The sequence below is a fragment of the Bos javanicus genome, chromosome 1 (assembly GCF_032452875.1).
Source record: "Bos javanicus breed banteng chromosome 1, ARS-OSU_banteng_1.0, whole genome shotgun sequence".
Classification (NCBI taxonomy): Eukaryota; Metazoa; Chordata; class Mammalia; order Artiodactyla; family Bovidae; genus Bos; species Bos javanicus.
In genome coordinates this window covers 98,262,024-98,286,889 of record NC_083868.1, presented here as the reverse complement: position 1 = coordinate 98,286,889, position 24,866 = coordinate 98,262,024, and the positions used below count along the sequence as shown (strand labels likewise).

At 37.2% G+C, this 24,866-nt stretch overlaps 1 protein-coding gene across 13 annotated transcripts in view; it reads right to left on the bottom strand.

Annotated features, from left to right (window-relative positions):
• MECOM (MDS1 and EVI1 complex locus) overlaps positions 1-24,866 on the bottom strand; it is a 629,513-nt gene that overhangs the window by 39,868 nt on the left and 564,779 nt on the right. For 7 of the 13 annotated variants that reach the window (XM_061416535.1, XM_061416544.1, XM_061416503.1 and 4 more), the window contains 4 exons: positions 13,499-13,601; positions 9,831-10,047; positions 2,599-2,746; positions 1,165-1,321 (listed from right to left, as the gene is read on the bottom strand). In XM_061416535.1, coding sequence (XP_061272519.1) covers positions 1,165-1,321; positions 2,599-2,746; positions 9,831-10,047; positions 13,499-13,601 — 625 coding nt within the window. Of the gene's footprint in view, positions 1-1,164; positions 1,322-2,598; positions 2,747-9,830; positions 10,048-13,498; positions 13,602-15,633; positions 16,255-24,866 lie in introns of those variants that run through there. The other 6 variants (XM_061416511.1, XM_061416552.1, XM_061416525.1 and 3 more) reach the window with 2 other exon arrangements.

The following is a 24,866-nucleotide window of genomic DNA, read 5'->3' as shown; positions in this document are numbered from 1 at the left end:
GAACATACGAGCAAAACGGGATGCTAGCATAAGCTGGAAAGGGAAAGAAAAGCTCTCATGGGGCTTGGAAACACAAAAGAGAGCTGTGCAAAGGTAAAAAGGAGGTGTGTAAGTCTCTGGCATCTCCATGTTGGCACTGAAAACTAGGTTTTTTTCCATCAGGTCCTGTAGTAGTGTCTCATATACCTATTACAAACCATCAAGTAGCTGTCAGAAAAACTGTTTTGCAAGGATTCCCAAGTCAGAGGATTTGCCAACTCCTGAGTATGCTTCATCCAGGCCTGTGCTTATCTGGATCCAAAACCTGTCTTGAAGTTTGTAACACAGCTCAGTGACTCACTGTGTTTACATGCCCCGCTGAGCCATGGAGAAGCCCAGAGTTGTTGCCCAGATGGACTGAGAACAACTGATTTTCCGTATGAAACATTTCAGCACAATACAGAGAACAGGGGCGGGTGGACAAGAGAAGAAGCAAAAGAGGGCTGAGGTGGACCTGTCCCGAAGACCTTGGTTACAGGGACAGTCTAGGTAGGTGGTCAGATTGATTGTTCCCTGAAAATACACTGTCTGCAAATTTGCTTGAGTGCATGGGGTTAGAGACGCAGCATGTCTAGCATCAAAGTAAAAGTGTTCTGCTTTTCAAGTAACTGAGAACTACTGATCTGCAACCTATGATCAACAACAAAGGGTAGATTAAAGGGTCTTTTATTCCCCCTATCCCCTCCCCACACCCTCCACACACACAGTCCTAAACCTACTTGCCAGATGAGGTTCTTCTAGCTCTTTCTGACCCAGAACAGGTTTTTCTCACTTCATTTTGTCTAGTGTATCTGTGATTTGCTGTTTTACAAACCACACACATTTCCAACACAACAAATCTCACAACCTGGGGGACTTCCTTCACATTATTTAACAATGTGTCTTTTCTCTACCTGTTACTGATCCCATCTAAAAGAAAACACCCCAGGGATCATAGGCAAAATACCATAGATCTGGTTATAAAAGATTATCTCATCATAGAAAATAGCCTGACTAGATGAGACCGTAAATTGCTAATGCAGAGGCCCCCTCATTCAGGGCCACGCATGGCTCACTCTCCTGGTCACAGAGCTTTTCGGATGAGAGACAAATGCAGGAAAGGGGGCTGGAGTGTTGAAAACTTACAGATAAAGGGCTTCACACTGCTGTGGATGTGCTTGTGTTGTTTGAGGCCCGACGAAGTGGCAAACGTTTTGCCACACTCGGGGCACGCGTGGGCCCGGGCACCAACATGCTGAGAGCGGATGTGCCGCTGAAGGTTGCTAGGGTCCGTGAAAACCTGCTAGGAAATGAGTACTGATTAATCAAGAAACTTAATTCTAGGACACAAGAAAGAAGACCAGGAATGACTCAAGAAGGGATTGTGTGTGTTTGTTTAGTTTTTGTTTGTTTTCCCCAAAGACCAAAAGAAGGTCATATTTCCAAAGTGTGAGCCTCTCGAGGGTCAGGACTGTAAATTATTCAGCTCTGTAGACTTAGCACAAGTATCCATTAGTATCAGTTGAACGAAATAATTAATGGCATTATTAAAGCATTTTCAAGGTCTTCTTGATCCTATTTAGAGTGAATGGAATTGAATAATAAAATACAAGCCATGATATTATTTAAAATGGTGTACTATTTCCATCCTTTAAACAAAGATGTACAAAACTGGATGGATTTTGCCTAAAGCATCCCAAATCTACTCGAGGAGTTCCCTTAGGGGTTAAATTCTAACACTGTGTTTTATTAAGTAACCATTAAACTAAAATGGTTCCTTTGGACATTGTACTAAAAAACAAACAAACAAAAAAAGGAAATAGGGTAAACAAAAAGCTACCCACACATCTGGAAGCAAAATACGTCTAAAGATAGTGTCAAATGTCACAATTTCCACATACGAAAAGATATTCAAATATCATGAAAATTTTTTGAAAAGAGAAATCAATTTTCATGACACCAGGACATCTTTTAGTTAATTGAGGAACATGAAAATTTAATGACGTGAATTGCTGTTCCCATAGTTAAGAGTAATGGTCAAGGTGAAGTGTTTTCAATTTGCTCTTACATTGTTCAGCCCAGGTCACTAAGGAACTCCACTTTTAATTAGAACCAAGTCATAATTTATAGTGGGGACTTGGGTGGAAAAATCTGCAAGTATAGGAGTCTCCCATTCTTTCTGACTAGGCATTCAGAAACTGTATGTAACTTCCACACAAATTGCTATTAGAAGAAATCAGTAATGTGCATGGGATAAAATGTTCATTCTCCATAAAGCTATAAAACAACCCCACTCTGGAAAGCCAGTAGCGGAACCAGGAATTTACCAAGGATGTCTGACACCTAGTTCTGGAACTTACCATTAAGCCTTACTTCCTCCCTTACAAAAATAAAAGGGTACCCACTAAGTGTTTTTGTACACTGTACTAATGCCTTGCAGCATACAACACTCAGTCTACTTTTCTCAAGATATTTATAGCTTCCCTTCTCACGGCCTGCTTTTACATATCGCAGCAAATGATGGATTAGGAGAGAGCAGGACGACAGAGAGAGGCCAAGCAGTCTGCAAGTTCACTGTACCTTGGCGCAGTTCTCACATTCATAGTGCTTTCCACTGTCATGTGACATCTGGTGGCGAATTAAATTGGACTTCCAGTTAAATGCTTTGGGACACTGATCGCACTTGTATTCCCTCTCTTCAGTATGTGACAACATGTGTTTCTCCAAGCTGTTAAAAGAACAATTGATTTAACAGCACATGGTGACTAAGAACACATTAATAAACAGAAAGTCATTTTCTTACTAATCCAACTGGCAGTTAAAGAAAGCAGAGGGAAAGGAGTTGAGGCAGGGAAGAAACAGAGGAAACAGGCTTGCAATAGACAAAAGTACATTTTATATTCCCTGGACTGTGCCTCTCAGCAATACAGAGAAGTGCCCCTGTTGTTAAAAAAATAAATCTGATTCAGCTAGCAGGAATTAGGTGCCAATTTAGGGGCATGATAAACAACTAGCTGTTTGTCCAGTTCTGGATTCATTACACAATTCTAACTGCAACACGTACTGCTGTTACCCACTTAATTCAAACACAAACACTCAAACCAAAAACATTAAAAGACTGCTTAAGAATATGCAGGAAGCTATCCTATCTAACGTATATAATTGCTACATTGACAAAGGCACTTTTATTTCTACCTATATTACCAATGGGAAAGTGAACTGTAAGTGAACTATTCAACAAGCCACTTCTTAATACAACCAATATAATAGATGGTCGCTTACGGACCGATGAATAAATATACAAGTGCGTAGATAAGGTTGGATGGCATCTTCGATGCAATGGACATGAACTTGGGCAAACTGTGGGAGATGGTGAAGGACAGGGAGGCCTGGCGTGCTGCAGTTCATGGGGTGGCAAAGAGTGGGACACAACTGGGCGACTGAACAACAACAATATAGAAGTAGCTATAGACACTGATGGAAACACTACCCAGAGAGAATATGTATGTATGTATCTTATAACCTAAGGTCATATATACATATACAGCCTATGAAATAGTGAGGAAAGAAAAGTATATCACACTGTAAGCAGATGCACTTGTAAAGTCCCGCCAAAGAAAAACAGGGTTAGAATTTTCCCACAAGTATAGCGTCTCTGTTTTAAAACTTAAAATATTTTACCTTCTCAAGTGTTTCCCTGTCTCACTAAAATTTGAATACACAATCTTCCTGAATATAATGAAAATTAAGTATTAAAGATAATGGGTAATCTGTGATATTCAGAAGATACTGGCAACATTTTTGTTAATTAAATACACACATATAACACGTTAGGATGCTGCTGCTGCTGCTAAGTCACGTCAGTCGTGTTCGACTCTGTGTGACCCCATAGACAGCAGCCCACCAAGCTCCCCCATCCCTGGGATTCTCCAGGCAAGAATACTGGAGTGGGTTGCCATTTCCTTCTCCAATGCATGAAAGTGAAAAGTGAAAGGGAAGTCGCTCAGTCCTGTCCGACTCTTCACGACCCCATGGTCTGCAGCCCACCAGGCTCCTCTGCCCATGGGATTTTCCAGGCAAGAGTACTGGAGTGGGGTGCCATCACCTTCTCCGACACATTAGGATACTACTCTCAAGTAAGGTAACCAGAACTCCATAGAGAAATAGCCCTTTTCAAACTTGATGCATGAAATGCACAAGATGGGCTTCAACATCTTGTTATGGCAAAAAGCAAGAAAGTTACAGATCATGGCAAAAAAAAAACTAGGTTGCCAATCGGAAGAGACACCTGTTGCCTAAAGATGGGGAAATCTAAGCATCACTAAGAATAATGATCTCACCTTTTAATGATAATAATACTCAAAAACACAAAAATGAAACCTCACCAGTTACCCCGTGAAGATGCTGAGAAGCCAAATCATTGTTCTGAAAACTAGTAAGAAAAGGGGAAAACTCATGCACATATCTTGCCCTTCCTATCTGAACTGTACTGCAGGGGGAGCAAATAATCAAGGAGGGGGAGTTTCTCTGCATAGAATTAATCCAGATAGTAAATACTGAAACAACAGGGGGATTAGAACACATTCATTTTGCAGCACCTAAAGAATTAATTAATCCAGGCAATCCATCATATGCCTCCTAATGGAAATACATGATAGCACCAATGAGGTATTCCTCTTAAAACACTGAGCCTAAATCTGATCACAGCTTGTGATGTAACTATGAGTATACAGGAAATAGAGCGGATGGATAAAGATGACCAAAAAATACCAAGGGGATATAACTAGTAGAATACAGCCAGGAGGAAATGCTACAGAAAAAAACACTGAATTTCTTCTATATATAAACTATACTGAGAAAGAGGGACTTACTGACTTTGATTGGGGAAACCTTTAAATTAAGAAATAAGAAGGACACAAACCAATTGCAGTGATGGACCTTATTTTGATCTTAATATAAGCAAAATAAACTCTAAAAACAATGAAATAACTGGGGGAATTTGCTCACTGACTGAATATTTGATAGTAATAAGGAACCACTATTTTTAAAGTGAACCTATGTTTTACATATTTTCCACAGACACACACTGAGCTATTTATAAATAAAATGACATAATGTCCAGGATTTGTTTCAATAACCCAAAATGAGTATAGCTAAGATAAGACTGGTCTTGTGTGACAATTACTGAACCTGAACACACTACCATCCTCTCTAGCTTTGTGGGTATTTGAAAACTTCCATAATAAAAAGGTATTAAAAAAAAGTATCAAACATGTAAGCACTGTTTCTTCCCCATGTTTTATTTTTCTGTGAGATGAACACTCTAGGTTTGAGAATCAAGTAAGACTTGTGTATGCCTAGAATATGTTACCCAGTGGCTGTATACACTGTGTCCATGGCAGTGTTTGTGAAAAAAAATGAAATGCCCTTTCTCATATCATGACAAATTAGAAACACGTTTCCATATTTTTCTCTTTCTCAGTTTCCTCCTTCCAATTCTATTCATATTGGAACATGAACTTATTTTTCCTGCCCTATGAGTCAGTCAACTTGGTAATGCTATTTTATCTGAGCACCAACAGCGATATCTCTGTGAACAAAAAGTACCAGGAGAGTACAGGTGTGTGGAGTCACAAGAATGGCCCTATCTTTATCTACAGTATGTAATCCTCTGTTTGTTACACAAGCTGAAATGTTAATCAGAGAGTTAACAGAAAGATATTAGCAATGGCAGTTAACATTGAATTGAGTCAGGGACATCTTCCAAAATCGTTGTGTGATTGCTGTTCTTACTATTGTCTTTAGCAAACTAACACAGCCTGTCATTTCATGACATGTATTGTATTCCAATGTTCTTAAATCTTAAACTCTGGAACCTAGTGGTAAAAGAATGCCCTGTACATTGAGATTTTTCCTGTCTCCTAACTCCAAGAGTATGATATTTTTTAAAGGTATAGTGCATGGTACACTCTGGAGGACATATGTTAAGTTAACCTTAAAAGTCTATTCCAATATACATTGCTGCTGCTGCTGCTGCTAAGTCACTTCAGTTGTGTCCGACTCTGTGTGACCCCATAGACGGCAGCCCACCAGGCTCCCCCGTCCCTGGGATTCTCCAGGCAAGAACGCTGGAGTGGGTTGCCATTTCCTTCTTCAACACATGAAAGTGAAACGTGAAAGTGAAGTCGCTCAGTTGTGTATAGCCCACCTGGCCCCTCCGTCCATGGGAGTCTCCAGGTAAGCGTACAGGAGTGGGTTGCCATTGCCTTCTCTGCAATATACATTAGGGGCGGACAAATACTGTTTGATATCAATTATGCAAGATACCAAGAATAGTCAAATTCATAGAGTCAAAATGTACATTGGTAGGGGCCAGGGACCAGGTGGTGGGTGGGTGGGAGGAAGGGATGGGAAATTATTGTTTAATGTGGATAGAGTTTCAGTTTAAGAAGATGAAAAATTCAGGAGATGGGATGATGGTGAGAGTTACACAACAGTAGAAATGTACTTAGTGCCACTTAACTGTACAGTTAACTATGGTTAAAATAGCATGTTTTATATGATGTGACTTTTACTACAATGTGGGCATGCTCAGTTGATTCTGACTCTTGGCAACCCTCTGGGCTGTAGCCTGCCAGGCTCCTTTGTCTATGAGATTTTTCAGGCAATAATACTGGAGTGGGTTGCCATTTCCTTCTCCAGAGGATCTTCCCGACCCAGGGATCAAATCCATGTCTCCTGCATCTCCTGCACTGGCAAGTAGATATTTTTACCACTGAGCCACCTGGGAAGCCCCTTAACCACAATAAAAAACATTAAAAATACAAGTAAAATACAATAAAAATGTAAAAACAAACAAGAAGTATAGATAGTAAACAACACAAAAGGGGGAAATGATAGCAAAGTAAGGCAAATTTTCTTTTCTTTGTTTCTTCTAATCCAGCCTAAAACCCATATTGCTCCCTGATCATTATCAGCTATCAGCTAATCAGTGATAGAAAAGAAAAAGGCAAGTGGTTCTTACAAAAGCTTATTTTCACTCCTTTCATAAACATAAAAGTATCCAGTCAGTCATTAATGAAACTTCACTTTTCAAAGAATTTTACCCCAATTTATAGAGCTTGGCTTAGCCTTCTGAGTTCTTTCCATCTTTTGCATGCATATCAACCTTTGTTTCTTGCCCCCATGTTTTAGAGGGTGGGCTGCCCAGATGACACTAGTGGTAAACAAACCTCCTACTAATGCAAGAGACATAAGATATGTTGGGTTGAACCCTGGGCTAGGAAGATTCCCCTGGAGGAGGGCATGGCAACCCATTCCAGTATTCTTGCCTTGAGAATCTTGCCAGTATTCTTGCCATGGACATAGGAGCCTGATGGGCTATATAGTCCATAGCGTTGCAAAGGGTTGCTGAAGCAACTTCGCATACATTCCTTTCTCAATATTTTACACAAAAGATACAGAACAGAATAATATACCATGTCAAGAAAGGAATTCTCATTTGCTTAACATATAAAGCAACAATATCAGATTCAGTAAAGTGGAAAATATTTAGGGCATGTAGGTTCTGCACCGGCTAAATTATATAACCCAAATTATCACTTGGATGATCAGTATCAGGTTGCACAGCGACATGATATATCCATCTGACTGAGCTACCAAGAAGTGAGTTTTGAGAGTTCACCCAATGCCAGATAATTAGGTTTCCTTATTGTTTGCTACTGAATGTTTCACTGAAAGAACTAAATTGACAGTTGGTTTTGGCATAAAGTAGCATTGACTTAGGCTTAATCTTACACCCAGAGTAAGAAGGTTCCTCCACCTAAGAAGTATTGCTACACACAATATTTTAGTGTTGAGGATGTCAGTTTTTGTTTTATAATGTTGTCCAATACTTTTGATAACAAAATAGAAGGAAATATACTTACCCTCTGACATCAGAGATATGGCTTTACAGTATAAATACTTTTCTCACCTGTTGGTATTTAGTGATTTCATTTTGGCTTTTAATTTGGACACAATATATTTAAGAGATGTGCTGTGATTTTTTAAATTACAAATCCATGATTTGCCAAACATATATAACAGATTTATTCTCTATGTGGGTTTATGTTAAGTACTAAAGATGAGTTTAAAGGGTATTGGGAAAGCCCTCTTAGTCACCTGAATGGTTTCTCTCTAATAGCTAGATGAAGCCTGAATTTTCAAAGCTAGAGATTCATTCTTTTGACTCAGTCTCCTCAAGGAATAGGTTTATACTTGATGCTTTTTTGATCATCAATGAATTAAAATGAATGACTACCATATGAAATCCTTTCCTATAAAAAGAGAGATGCAGGGCAATCAACAGAGGGGAAAGGAGAAGGAGGAAGGGGGGCACTAAGGAAAGAAAGCACAGTGAAAGAGGTGGAAGGTCCAAAACAGACTGTGAGCAATTCACAGCCTTGAGTAAAGCTAGCTGATGTACTCCCATACCCATTTAAATACTACGATGTCATGTCCACTTGAAATCCTGGTTATGGGTCCCAGATTTAAAAGCAAAGTAATGAATACAATTATTAAAATTGCTTGTGGAGCAAGGCAAAAACCATTAGGTAGGAACAAACATACAACTTACCCACTGGTTAAATATACTTCCCAGTAGCTCAAATGGTAAAGAATCTGTCCAAAATGTGGGAAGCCTGGGTTCGATCCCTGGGTCGGGAAGATCCCCTGGAGAAGGGCATGGCAACCCACTCTGGTATTCTTGGACAGAGGAGCCTGGTGGACTACAGTCCATGGAGTCACAAAGAGTCAGACACAACTGAGTGACTAACACTAAATACCTCTCTGATCTGAAAGATCATGTTGCAGTGTAATTATCAATATGGTTTGCAAAATATGGGCTTCCCTGGTGGTTCAGTCAGTAAAGAATCTGCCTGCAATGCCGGAGACCTGGGTTCAGTCCCTGGGTTGGGGAGATCACCTGAGAAGAAGAAGGAAATGGCAACCCACTCCAGTATTCTTGCCTGGGAAATCCTTATAGCCAGAGGAGTCTGGCAGGCTACAGTCTATGGGGTCATAAAGAATTGGACATGACTTAGTGACTAAACAACAAGGGTTGTTGTTTTCTTTAATAGAAAACAAAACAAAACAAAACAATTGTTCCTGAATTAAATTCACAGGGCTATAAAAAGTTAATATGTCATTGAAATGTGATTTGTTTTGTTAAAAATACGTATCAAAGAATTATTTCATTTAGATCTTGTTTATTTTTTTCTTCCCTTTAAGACAATTCAACATTTTCTTCACTGGGCATGTTTCTGTTATTCTTTTATATGTGCAATTTAGATAAATAGTAGAAGTTAAATCCACAGATTACAGTGACCTATCAAAAGACCATCTAGCTTTCCTTAAGTATCAGAAGTTTCTTTTTTATCATCTAAATGTTTCTAGAAAGTAGCTTTACTGTTCAGTATATATAATTAGATTAATCAGCACCACTGTTGCCTCCTCTACTCTTGACTCATCCAATAAGTTACGTTTTACTCTAATGTTAAACTTTCAGCTGCCAATTACATTCCATAAATAATAATAATAAACATATTATCTTCTCTCTGGCATCAAAATAAGTAATTCCAACTTCACTGCAAACATTTTACAGGTGAGAATTTACTGGGGAAAATGACTTCCAAACCTGTGACTAATACATTTTTCCAGCTCATTGTTGTTCCAAATTTCCCATCTGCACCAATTCTGAAAATTCAGCATAAACAACGTTTTACTTCAGAGTAAACAAACACGTTCTGGTAGTGGAGCATGCCATGTCTAACCTTTGCAAATCGGGAAACACTTGGTCACATTCCTTACACTCCTGAATCGCATGTATCTCTCGGAGATCATTGTCACTCTCGAGCTTTTGTTGGAAGTCGTCTTCTACCATTGAGAAAGCCGAATGGGGAGTGCTGCATGGGAACTTCTGGTGATCTGCTAGCTCGGCCTTGGACTCAAAGAGCTGGTCACAGTCCTCACAGCGGTACTGCCGTTCTTCTGCGAAAATAATTCAGGTGTTATCAGAACTAGGCGATCAGGAAGCACTGCCACAAACCAGTTCTTATCGACTTATGAAAGACATAATAGAAATTATTGGGTTGTCCTTTGCACCACTCCCATTTTAACATGGATTAGAAATAATAAATGTAGAGAAGCCAGCACAGAGCCTAGAATTGTAACAGAAGTGATCACTGGGGAGCCCAAATAGTCTTCTTATCAGATAAAACTTTATGATGAAACTCTTCCAGGTTTTAATATTCTCAGGATATATAAAATCATAATGACCGTTTACCGAGCATCATTATGACCTCAAACCTGTTCATGGATAATTGATTGTCCTAAAACTTGACCGTGAGGAATTACATATCAGATTTGTTTCCCAACTTTCCGATGAGAGTACTGAAGCTCAGCAAGTTCAGTAACAAATCAAGAATTATAGAGCTGAGTAGTTATGTCAAACTTTGAACTGTTCTGTCCCATACCCTTCTCACAGTGCCATGTTACCTGTAGGGGACATAGGAGAGTCCCTGTCTGAGCCTTACTTAAGCCTGGCTAACATCAATAAACTTGGAAATGCTTTAACGTTCATCATTTCTTATAATGGGACATGGCATGATTTCAACACTTTTCCAGGCTCATTTATGTTCCCCCCGGGTCAGTGCTAATTGGCATGGCTTTGCTAAAGAGCCAACATATCATGAATTTGCACTTTAAATCAGTAAGATAAATAAATGGTAATAGTGGGAGGCTAGAGATAACAAGGTGATAGAGTGTCAGGTAGCGACAGCATTGTTTCTGTTCTTTCCACTGGCATAGCTTTTAGCCCACTCAGGAGGCTATAAATGCTATGCACTGATCACACCCACGCAATCACAGAAGTCCTGCAAACAGCTCACAATGCTGAAAGACATAGAGGACAACGCACAACAGGATACACAATCCGTGCTGCAGACCTACAGCCAGGACCCATAGCCAGTTACTCATTGACTGAATGTCTTTGAGGGAATATTTTAGTCACCTACCGGATGTGAGGCGTTTTGCTAGGGAAGGGATACATAAGTAAGCCAAGGGGATACACATGAGAACAAATAGTGTGATACATTTTATGACAGATCCATGCATAGGAACTAAGGGAGCCCAGAGGAATGTGCCAAATCCATCCATCCTGGGGGACAGAGGTTTAGAAAAGACTTTGTAATGAGGAAAACTCAGCTGAGTGGAGCAGGTTGAGGGAGGAAATAGCATGCACCAATGAAGAAGGCAAGAAAGAGCAAAAAAAAAAAAAAAATGTAGGCTCATAGAAAGGCAAAGCTGTAGTAAAGTGTGACAGGTTTACAGGATGCATGTAGGGGAGGAGTGGGAAATGAAGTTAGCGAGGGTAGCAGGTTACTAGGGGCTTTTTAGGTCCCTGCTAAGAAGGGTACAGAAAGCCACTGAAAGACGGAACACCCCACTGCAGCCTGAGAAGCCAAGCAGCAAGATCACATGGGTCATCATTGCTGTAATCCACCACAATACTGGTTTAGATGAAACTAAACCAATAACACAGGGGCCCGAAAGGTAAAGAAATCAGTATGTAGATTCAGTGGGGTTTGTCAGTTTTGGACTTGGTTAAAGAAGAGGGAGGTGTTCAAAAATAAATCACCTCAGCTGTAAGACGGGTTTCTCAATAACATCAACTAGGTAATGGAAATATTTCTTATAGTTTGTGACACTATTCACATGTTTAAGATCTAACTTTAGGATCTCAGCCAGCAGTCTGAACACAAACAACCTCCAGGCCACATAATACATGAAAAGGCATAGGATTTAGAGATGGCAAGACCTTGGTTTGAATGCTGACTCTACCACTTTCTAGACAATTTATGTAGTCTTATGTGGCCTTGTTTCCCTATCTGTATAATGGAAATAAGATCTTTCTTAAAGTTTGCTCTATGTCTAAAAGACTACAGAGGACAATGAAGAGCCTATACTATCTAGCATTCAGTATGTGTACAAAGCATGTATTTTATTTTCTCTTTCCTAAGAAACATTAACTCCTAGGAGTATGAAATAGAAATCACCATTTAAACATTATAGACATTATATAATGTATCTGGTGTAAGTATGGATATGGATATGACACATTGAAAATAAAAAGCAATGGATGTGTTCAAGAGTATTGTAAACACAGGTAATTTATGAAAAGTAGCCCTAAAAGAAAAACAGTCACCTCTGTTTATACTTTTCAGAATAGTACACTAAGTATTTATATTTCAAAAAATAATTATCTGAAGAGCTTTTGAGAGCAAACATTCACTGATTAAAGTTTCCTCATACCAGAGAAAGCCCAAATTACATTCATTTTTATCATCTAAGCAGTCCTTGTTGTCAGAGCCCTTTTCCACTGTGTCAGGTTCCCCATTCAGGCTCCAACTCTACCAGGCTAGTTGACAAGTCTGGGTTTCTGAAACCACTTACTTGTTATAGTTTTTTAAGAAGAAAACAATTTCCAAAAGGCTCCCTGAAATACAACTGGTATAAATTTACAAAGAGGCAGAATGCAGCTTAGCCAAAGTAAAAAATGTTCAAGTAAGGAGTCAGCCAATGGTGGTAGCTTCTTCACAGGAGATGCAGAAGCTGAAGCTAAGGTTCTCCTGTTGGCAATGCCAGACAGATGGGAAGTGGAGCCAGCTCCAAACCGACCTCTCAGGTAAGCTGGGATGGGTACCCCTTCCTACTGATCCTTCCAACTATGAAACACTCTAAAGACACTACTAGATTATGCTGAATAAAGTCCCACTGTATTAGGAGAGAGAAACAGGAAAGAAAAAAATATTAAATGCTCATCCCAATAATACAAACCAATACAAATAAAATTTCCTTTTACTCTCATCTGAATATACATCGCTAATCATCAAAATTCCTTTTTATGCCTCCTTCTTTGATTTAGAATGGGTCCCTGACAAATACAAATTCCTCTGACTCTAAAATTTCCTCATCTGTACTTTTTCCCTACCCTACAGCTGCCTCCCATGTGATCATGCTGGCTAGGATTTTACTCAAGCAGAAATATTTTTTTCCAGTAATAGAATATTAAGTGGGAGGAACAACTGTTAGATTTTCAAAAGCCCCAAACCACGCTCCCTGAAATGTCTTTTGTAGCATGAAAGTACTCTCACCAGAGTCTAAGGCATTGATAAAAGGCTTACTTATGTGATGTCTCAATCCAGATATTCAAAATTCCTTTGTCCTCCATTTCAGAAAAGACCTCTGCTTACTTTAGCTTCACTGTAATATTAGCCAGGTGTCACACTAAGAAATAGCCACTCTAGGGGACAGAATTTGTTAAAGCTGACAATGACTAGCCAGGGAAACGGACAAACACCAAGCGCGATGGATCCTTTGACAGGCTCCATCACAGTCTCCAAATAAGGGTGCTGCAGAGGGCGGCATGAGTGGTACTAACCGTGGATATCTGGTGCCATAGTTTCATGGGAATAGTCTTCACTCTTCATGAACAGCAGGAGCTCCTCTCCTGGTGCAATGTCTGCGACTACTCTATAAAATATCTTCAAAAGACAACGAACGTAGGAAAGAGAAAGAGAAAGAGAAGTGAATGTTAAGAAAGGGCAAGATACACACTAAGATAACTGTTCATTTTCCCGTATTTTAACAAAATATTCCTTTTAATTTTCATCAAAAGAACTATGACTTCCTGTTTTATACACTGAAAATTAGCCCTCTGCTGACAAACGGAAAGCTGGGACTCTCATGCCAATTCACAAATCTTTTTCCAACTCCCACTTCACAAGTCAAATTTTCTAAATGCAAGGCTTGCTGTGTCACATTTACCTTGTGAAATGTTTAACCAAGAATTTAAACATTTATTTATGACAATGTTTAAGAGACATGAAGAAATCACCAGAGAAAAGATGATCCCTTCTCTGAATTCCTTACTCTGGTCAACCATGCACAACTGATTGTTGCCTGTGCCCTGCATTATCCAGCTGTGGCTGGGCAAAGGCTGGCAGGGGCAGAGTTACTGCCCCTTCTTGAACATGTTCTCAAAAGTAGCACTTTCTCAACAAGGTGCTTTTAAGGCAACAGTCTGGAGGGACCCAACATAAAGAATCATGAAAAGATCTGGAAAAAAAAAAACAAACACATAGTTTTAAAAGAGAGTGTTTCTTTTTTTAAACATTGCATCCCTCTTTTATCAATCAAAAGTGATACTCACAGATCCAGGACCTGCCTTCATGACCCAGCTCCTGATCCCACTCTTTGAAAGCAAGCATTATGCTTTCAATCGATTCTTTTACCAGGGTTTGGGGGTGGTGCTTATTCCTCTTACTTTCACACAAAATGTTGATGAGAGGAAGGGTTGAATAAATCCATTAATGACTGACTAAAAGCAGTGTGGCAATTATGGAAAAAATCCTGACCTATAATTTCCAAGAGCTGCCTACCTTTTCCCTGACCAGCTCAGTGACCTTAGGTAAGTCATTGCCCAATTTACTTGTCCAGGCTTCAGGGTTTCTTCATTTTAAAGGCATTTAGTTCTGATTTGCAACATATATAAACATCAAATCATTATGTTGCATACCTGAAACTAATATAATGGATATATCAATTATATCTCAATATAAAAATGACTTACTCATGAAAATGTTTAAGGTGCTTTTTCATTTTAACACAAAAGGTTTTAATTTTTAATTCTAAGAGTATGTATTAAACAAAAATTCTTAAATGAGAATAATTACATTCACATACAGACACATACACACGTACAAATTCCACCAAGAGTAATAATGACAGCAACAAAACTAGGGATTCAATTCTGCTCAGTCTCAATGCAACAGGGTGAAAAATCACATAACACGAATTGGCATACCCTGCTAAGAAAAGGGAAGGATCTATTTTGAGAAAACTTTGCTCTAACTGTGGTTTCTTGCAGGATCACTTAATAGTTCAAACTGAGAAAAGCTGAGTAATTTAATGTCTTATGAGATCAAGAGAAATGTGCAAAACTTTAATTATATTTATTTGTTTATCTTTTGAAAAGCAGAGGACATTAAACAAAAGTACGTGCCTCCTCATTCCAGTAGGTGGCTCTAAACTCCAATTGTTTATTTTTCTTTAAAAAGGCCAGAGTACAAAACTGTGTTAAATTCAAAAAATAACTCAATGAGGAGTATTTTCTGCTTAGTTTCTTTCCTGTCAAAATAGAATCATTTTTTGTCACGCAACAGTAATTTAACCATATGAAGCTGGTTTACAGAAAATAATGCCAAACGTAAAATGTTCCTCTAATATAATACGACCTAAAATGTTCCTCTAATATGATATGACCTAAGATTCTTTATCTCTATCCATAGATAGAATCCAGACTATCTTAGGAAAATAACTCCTTGTTATGTGCTGATTCTATAAAAACCAGAGAATTTATAGTTTGTATCTTATTAACCGTAACATTTATATTTTGCTTTCTTTGGAAGTACACTGAGAGGAATAGACTGCTCAAAAAGTTACCAGGTTTAAAAAAAAAATGTGTTCATTTTCTTTTTTTCTCTCTAACCCTTCCAGTTACATGCTTGTTAGTACCTTGATTCATTCTAGAGTCCTAGTTCCCCTTAGAAAACAATGGACTTCTCTCAACAGTTTGAATCACCTCTTCTTTTGGCATCTCTCAAAGGTTTAACTTATTAGCTTCCTTTCCAACAACATGTTGACATTTGAATTGTGACATATTAGAACTTTTCGGTGGCTTCTCGGAAACAGTGAGGTTAAAGAGACAATATCCCGCAAGACCGTAAAATGGTACAATTGTCTGTGCTGGGGAATGCTGCAGAGACACACACGCCAGATCACTGGAAGAAAGTATTATGATATCATTACTTCTTTGGCGTCCACTATTTATCATGTCTCTTTTAATTCCATTTTAGATTTATTCAATCCAATGTGAACAGTCCAAGAAACAAAAGAAAGTGATGCATACATTGTAACTATATATTAGAAAGACAATTCTCTTTGCTGGGACATAGATCACTACTGTAATTTCCCTTTAAGTGTCTAGATTGTCACGCGAAGAATATTGAGTGCATAAAAAATAAAAGACATGGAAGAGTGTTGATTTTGGCTTTATTTACTGGAGGTAAAAGGTGACATTCCAGGCCACAAAAGGCAAGGCTAGGCAGCGTGGGTTTTAACTTCAGGGTGTTCTTTTCGATTTTAAGTGAATTTTTATGGTGCTCATGAAACTGAGGTTTGAAAAGACCTGGCAAGAGCCCGACCTAATGAGGGCAGATTCTGGGCATGCTTCCTGATATCATATAAGAATGTGCTTGAAATCCCATCTACCACCCTTAGAAATCCAGCGCTTTTTTTCAAGGTGTTGCTACCACTTGCCATTTCATCATATCTCATGTCTTTAGATCTTAAAGAGACTTAAGTAAAATTATGTCTTTCCTCTTATAATTACAGTGGCCCCAAAGTATAATTTGAATACTTGAATTCAGAGATGTCCACATATAAAGTTGGTTTATGTCCTAGCAATAATAATATACCAACAGGCATTTGGGAAGTGAGAGGAGCAGTTTAAATGAAAACATAATGACAATTTGTTGCCTCAAAACAATTATGTGGGGGAAAAATGGAATGTAATGTTGGTGGAATCAAGCCTTTCAGAAAATAAGATATCACATCTATGTTTTTATGTTATAAAATAGGTCTTTAGGCAAATAAAAAATATAATTAAAAACCTAAGTGCTTTAGGCAGTTTCTCCCGCAGGTTGTATGCTCGACCATGCTTATAAAAATATAATTATAACATCTTTAAAATCAGTATATTCTCAAAACTTCGACTATATTGCAGCCCTATGAACTATAGGTCATCCGAATTAGGGACCAGGAGCAGAGACGTTACTAACATAGCCTCTCTGTGTTTTGTGTTTGAGAAAAATGGAAGGGAATCAATTCCTCTGTTAAAATTCCATAAAAGAGTTAACAGGTCTCTTCCATCAGGGGGTTTTATGGAAAAAGCTATCTGGAACCAAAATAAAAATGTCCTGGATCTGGGATTCTATGATGAATTCAACTCAAGTATTTAAAGAGGGGCTCAAAAGTCTCAAACACTTAGAAAAAGTTGGAATGGATATAAAAGGGTTGTTGATTTATTATTTTGCTGGGTCTCTCTCAGAATGCTCTTTAAGAAGGGAAACAACTCCTCCCATTATAAGGTAAAAAATAGAGGAATAGGGCCTTACAGTCTAAAGAAAGAGGATTATATGAGAATTCCATTTTTTAAAAATCATGATAAACATTTTAAAACTATGTTAACTCCTTTAGACTTTTCTTTTTGGTAGCTAATACACCAAATTGCAGAAATACAACATGTTATGAACATGACCTAACTCACAGAAACTTTTGAAAGTTAAGATGGTCTTTTCATTTTATCACAGAAAAAATATAATTTTCCCAATATCTTGCTGGACTCTTTTTAATCTTTCCAAAGAGCTTTTTATCTTTATCCTTGTAAATATGGATATTATATTTGGATCTCTGAATACTTTAATTTATAAGAATAAATATTATGGTAAATGTTTTAACAGATCTTTATGTATTCTTGTATTTTAAAAACTTGCTAAAAAAACACACTAGTGGAATTTCTTTATATGTTTTTAAAAAATTCTAAATCATTCAGATATTTGAAGATAAAACTCAAAATCTCCCAAATTGTTCACTTTTACTGCTGGTGAAATTCACAATTTAAGGCATAAATATAACATTATACCTGTATATAGAATTACTCTAAAAATAACTATTATTCCTAATTTATTTTAATCAAACCTTGTAATGGTTCCAAATGTCAAAAGGATATCTGTTCAGTTAAGGCTAAGCTAAAGGTAAAAAAGGCAGTGGCGATGTGGATTTGATTTAGCAAATTTAGACAGCCAAAAGTTATATTTTCATACAATGTTATATATCAGCATATATGTGCTTGGATATGTTATATATTTTATAGTGATTTACAAATGTGATTAAGTATATGTTTGAGGAAACTTTTTAAAATCAGCAATTTATTGTATTAATATAAATTAATATTTAATGGCATATGATTTTCTAATTATATATCATAAAAGATATATTTTATAAATTGCATATTATATGTAATATATGTTGTATATAACAATTTATTATGTACAGTTGGAACTGAAATTAATCACACTTTATTAAATATTCATTTTCTTTTATTTAACCCCAAGAGGACAGTCACTAAATAAAGTATGGACACTATAAGCATTCTGATAGGAAAGGTAATAGGCTATAAAAGACTTTCAGATTATTTCTCTTATACTGTCAGAGCCTGTGTTCAACCAATTCCTCCCTCAAATTGATGATGGCTACCATTTGTATTTATAAATGGTAATAATGTGGGTTCTTGTTTCTAATCTTATAAAATAGAGAAATCTAGAATCTGTCAGACCAGACTTGCCGTCTGGCTTGCTATGCTTGGGTCGATTTAAAGTATTATGCTTGCACTACTGAGACAGGAGAAAAATTCAGTGCCCAAGAGGGAGAACAAGAAAGAAAGAAAACACACCATTTACTTTTAAAAAGATGAACAAGGACTCATTGTTATGAATTCCCGTTTATTTTTCCTGGTCAAGCACTGGAAGTTTTATTTATGCTTAATAGACTACATTTGGCATGTCTGAAAATGGCAGAAGTGTGAATTATGAGTGACCTTCAACCTATTCAGGAAGTTGTAATAATTGAAATAATGGAGAAACGTACTCCCTGCAAAATCTGTACTGAGACAACTTTTTCAGACTATTGCTGTCTTTTCTGTCTTTTCGCTTTGAAGTAGATAGTTGATTCCTTCTCTCCCAACTCCCACTATTCAGCCTGAATGCTTTATTTTCTACAGCTTCATAACAGTCTGAGACTAGGAAAAGGTGAATGGAACTTTAACGTTTAGAGGCTGGGTGGGAGGGGAGGTAAATGACAGTTTGCACATCTGAACAAAGTCAATATTTGATATAAACACATCTGTCAGTCTTGGTGCTGCAGAAGTAACACCAGGCCCACAGAGACAACGTGTGCACACGTGCTGGCTTTAGGAAAGGTGCTCTGGACCCCTGACCTATGCATAGTACTGTGGGAAACCCCAATTCTGGAGGGCAGGAGTGATGTCAAGTTTTTTCACCTCTAAAAGAAGGACCCTGTTACACATTCTAATCCTGATTTAAAAGAGATAACAAAAAGTGTATTCAGCAGACAGAGATTAATAACAGAATGTAAAGAAATTTGTCCAACAACATGGAAACACTGTCATGGCCAAGCTTTGCTAAAGCAAACCATCCTTAGTTTCTCCAAAGACACAGTATTCTGAGTTTGTCTTCAAGGTAACAGTCTAAAGACTAGAAAATATTAACAGAGAAATATCAGATGCAAGTCTTGATGTATCTGCTTTCAAACCAGAAATATATATATATATATGTTTATACACTAGCTACTTTAAGAACAAAAATATTAATGGAGAAGAAGCCCCCCCCCACATACACATTTTTATTTCTTCCATAATAACATGAAAAGAAAGCCAAGTATAATTTACTGGATGAAATAAAACAGAGAGAATTGCCTGTTGATTCTAGTTTGCAAGAACAGGGCAAGTGATAAAGATCCACTTATTATTAGACCTGGAGCTTGTTGTGTAACCAGCCTGGAAGCTTTGCAAGCATCCTGTTAAATAACCTCTAAAGATCACGCTATAGACCTCACAAGAAATATTCCTTAGCAACCTGTCTTTAATGTGGCCATTTTGCCTGACTCTATAAAATTGATCATCCTCAACAGTTTCAGACTGCTCAAAAAGAGAGGAAACTAAAGATCTTCTTTGGGTTTTTAACTAGGATGGACACATTTCTTGTGTTCTTGACCAACACGTTTTCCTCTTTGATGGCTTGTGATGCATTCTGACACCTATCTTTTTGATGCTATTCCAGAAATAGCTAGACTCTGGTATGGGTGTGATGCTTTGAGATCCTCCTGTATGAAAAATGTTGTGTACATGTAAACATGAATTACTTAAAATGCACAGATCATCTTTTTAGTGAACTTACGTGCTTTATCAATCTTCATAAAAATCCCTACCTTCTGTAGTGCTATGACAGGCCTGTGTGCTGGGCACAATTACATGATGGAAGTTTTTTTGGGGGGGAGGGGATGTTATTTGTTTTATCATGTGAATAGCAAATGACAAACTATGTCTGAGACAGTTTCATCTTCGGGTGAAGGAAGTAACTTATCAGCCAGACGACATCCCCTCAAAGTCCACTTAGGCACCGTTCACAAAGCCAGTCTCTGGGTATTGCCAGCTGGCATTCATCTTAAAACAGCAGAACATAACTTTGGTATAAAAGTGGAACTTGACTTAAAAACAAAGCAAAGAAAATGGCCAAAGCCAATAATAATTTTAACATCAAAAGAGGTCATAGAGAATGCGGACAGAAATCCTTGCAAAGGAAGAGCAAATTAACAAATTACCTGACAGTTGATGCAAACATGTTTAAAAAGTAGAAAGAGGCTAAGATACTATATTTTGCTTTTATGTAATTGATCTTCCCTGCTTTTTTTTGCACAAATTGCATTAATTGAATGATGCAGGCATGCTTTTTTTTTCCTAAAAGCCAAAGAAAATAACTTGATAATTGAGCCTATAATAAGCCTGCAATAATAATACTGTTGTAGTGTCCCAGCAGCCTGATAGCACCATTGACTTGGACCCAAGGAGAGGGAGAGCGGGTGTGCCACTCAGCCGTGATGGTCCTGGAAGCAGTTAAAACTTTATAAGGTAAAGCACAAACGAGAACAATGCCTATTCCAGCTGAAAACACTGTAGGATCTTGCTGCTGTTCCTCAACCACAAGGGAGCTGGCAGCATCCCTTAAGTGAATTCTGACTATGCATTCTCTGAGGGGCACTCCTTCTTCTAGGTCTTATTTCTTCAAAATACACATCAGGCATTAGATAATCTCTTATCGACGCATTTCGCTTTCTTTGGAGTGAACGGCAGACTTCTCTTAGTGTACTTACTAAATACCAACTGTCAAGGGCCTGTTTAAAAATGAAAGGACTTATCACCTTGTGTAAATGACAAGATTAATAATGTCTTGGGTTCCTGAGAACTTTATTCCACTTGTAGACCATGTTAGGGCAGGCCAGGAGCTTGAATAAAAGTGTGTTCCTTTCTGTGGTGCAGAATACACACAGAGCTAAAAAACATTACCCCAGAGTACATGCCCAGATCGCTCTTGGAATCACGAGAGGAAAGGTAGGTGCTGTGTAAGTCGAAAGAGTTCACTTTCACGAATACGGCCTTAGCGATCCGTCTGATTACCACTAAAATGATCTCACCATGAAGAAGTATTAGAGGAAAACTTGTGTCCAGAGAGCTATTTCTTAAGTACACTAAGCTTGTGAACGTGTCCTGAGATGAGAACTGGCCTAATGGGGAGGTGTTGGGGGTGGGCATGAGTTGTGGATCCTCTTGCCTTTAATCTAGGTGATGGGTATGGCAACATGGAGGTCTGAGGAAACTTCTCCAAGAATGGAGGAAAAGGTGGGAGCAGGGTGAGACCAGACCTAATGCAACATGCTCTATCCATCCATCAAAATGGGTGTAAAAGTAAGGAATCGACAAGACGTCAAAGAAAAGGACATCAGAGTATCCAGATTTAAAAAAAACAAAACACTCAGTAAATCATCTAGGTGTTTGGCATACCTGACATTAGACATATGCATGCTTCCATATGTAATGAAACTTCTAAATAATTAATAAACCATTTTCATGCTTCCTCTGCACATCTGGTCCTCTTGAGGACCTCTTCTGGAAAGAACTTTCATCGTCCAACTTTCTGCCTCTGCTCCTGCCCTGATCTACTTCCCAGTCCCAGATCTGTACCCACAACCAGGAACAATTCAGACCCTTAAAATACAAAAATACTGTACTGAAGCATTGTCTCTCTCAGTAAATACTTCCAGCTAAAATCTGTGCCATAGCGGTGTAGCTATGTAATAGTGTAAAGAAACTATGGAATAAGAGAAAAAATAATTAGGATTTCAAGGATAAATAACCTTGGGTGTTTTTAGTGGATCTATTCTTTTATGACTGGAGTGTGACTTAATTTACTAGTGTCTTTGGTGCAGCCTTCATTCACAAAGGTAAATTACTATAGTTAATATAATATTTTCAGGGGGGAATAAGGATATTAGTCAGAAGCTGCAGCTACTTAGAAATTATGGTTTAGCAAGGGCACCAGTGTTTTCAGAATTTCTATCTCCACTGCAACAATTCTGAAAACATGCAACAAAAAAGATATCTAAAAACAAACTTGAGTCTTCTAGGGAGCACTGTCAAGAAAGAAAGCTGTCACAAAGCTCACTCTGGCCTGGAAAAAAAAAATCTGCAATAAAACAACTTGCAGAAATCTATTGGAAGATTTAAACTCAGGAAAATCCCCTCAAATAAAATGCTTGTAGAGAGGTATTAGGAAAATGTTCATTGAATAGCCTTTGTTTTTATGATATAAAACAGATTACATCCTTTATCAACTTTACCTGAAAATCAAAATCCAGGCTGTTTCTAAGTACTTCATCACCCCCAAACAAATCAAATATGAGTTTTATCCAGGATGCATGTTCTGACTGTCCCACTATTATCAAACTGCATTATCATCTTCAGCAGATACATTCTTTCTGTTTTACAAAACTCCTTCACATCATTATAAAACTGATCCAAATTGACTAAACTTGATCTTTAATATTAGAATTTTTTTAAATGCATATCTTTGCAAAAGTAAAGATATGTAATTTATATCTTCTTTTTTATTTTAGGTCATCTTTCTTTGCTAGGTAACCTAATTATCACAATGTCTAGCTTGCAGTTGAAAGATTCCTTCAAAATTCTTCTTTTTTGTAGTCCAGGACTTATCTAAAATTCATTTTATAAACTTGAGCTCTATCTAAGAATCAGAGCAAAGAGAAACACTTTTTACAGTTTCTGGTCGAGTGCTTCATTTGCTTTTGTGTTGGGCAGGTGAGTTGATGTTGTTCATGTTTCATAATTACTCCTGATCTAGGGTGTCTCTTTATATCTGGATATTAAATATCTCATACAATGGGAACGTTCATTAAGTGATGAGTTATGCTTATTCACCATTTGGCAGCTCCTATTCCTCACGGAAAAGAATGAAAAAATAGACCTAGAGAATTTCTTTAGTCAGCTTTTTTATCACTATATATAGTCCAACATTCACATTTCAAAGCTGACTGGAATTGCCAGTCTTAAATGACTTTTAGAAAAGATGCATATATATTTAAAGATGAGTATGTTTATAATATATGCATACACTATTTTGGTGTCTGCTCTCTTTTGTAAACTGTGTTAAGTATGATTGTATGCATATATGCCTACCACACAAATCTGACTTTTACTTCTGACTTTCCTCTCTTGTTTATGGGTGAACTTACTTGACCATATAATGTCAATTTCACAACTATGTTATTTGATATGCACTCTGTTACCATCTTAGATTTCTGCCAGCATAATATATGTTTAAAATGAGAACTTACAGAAATAATAGTATATGTCTAATATTGGTCTTTTATGATTTTCCTGATTAGCTAGTTTCCCTGGTTCTTCAGTTAAAATACATAAACATGTTATTCATTAAGATATGAGACCAGCATATTTTCTTTTGAAAGCAATGCATTTTACAATGGGAACCTCAAAAGTAACCATATGAAAATTATAAATGCCTACTCTAATAAGCAAACTAATTCATACTTATGAATAACAAAATAGTTTCCCTTTCTAATGGAATCACAATTCCCAAGGACAAAAGCATATTTATAAAAATAATTTAGACATAAATATTAAATGAAAAAAATACATTGTCCACAAGTCTCATTCTTCAACCATCTTTTCACCAGTCCTGCAACAGTTCTATCTGTTTAAGGAAATAGCTCTTATTGTCAGTAAATATGAATACTGAATAACTATTATGATATAATTACATTATTTCATCTTAAAACTGCCTTTTGAGGTATTCAAGTTACTTTTTAAAGCAACATCACATGCACAACTCACCCATTTATAATACCTATGTATTTCCCACATCGACAAAATAGTCAGTGCTCAAAAAATGTTTGTTGTTGATGGTGACAGTAACTCATATGATAGATGGGATATTTTCTGTTCATAAGCAATAGCTAATTTAATAATGATCTACTTTGTTCCAGTAATGCCTCTTGTTTTCTTACGGCAAAGGGAAAAAAACAATTGATTGGTTTATTACTTTTGATATATGTTGAAGATTTTTAAATGATTCCCATTTAAAGTGAATTTTATAAATTACTACCTCTTATACAGGTTAGTCAGTAAAAATTATCTGGTAGCTGGTAAAATGCCAAACAATAATCTCATAACAATGATTGAAATAGAGTCATAGACCATATGATGCTAGCATTACTTACCAGCTTTCAGTTGGAAACATCTAATTTAAACTTTTCTTTTTCTTGGTGGTGATTTTTTAGTAGATTTGCCAAGCAACCAATTTAATATGATCTTTGAAACATATTTGATTTAGGTAACCATTGGTTTAAAAGAAATAAATGATGATAGTATAATTATATTCTAACCCAATGATATTTATAAAACACAAATTAACAGGTTGAACTTCTTGTTGTTTTAGGTATTATCATACTAAGTTACAAGATTCATAACCTCACTTTATTGAGTGCAGAATACGTTTCATGATATTTTCATGATCTTG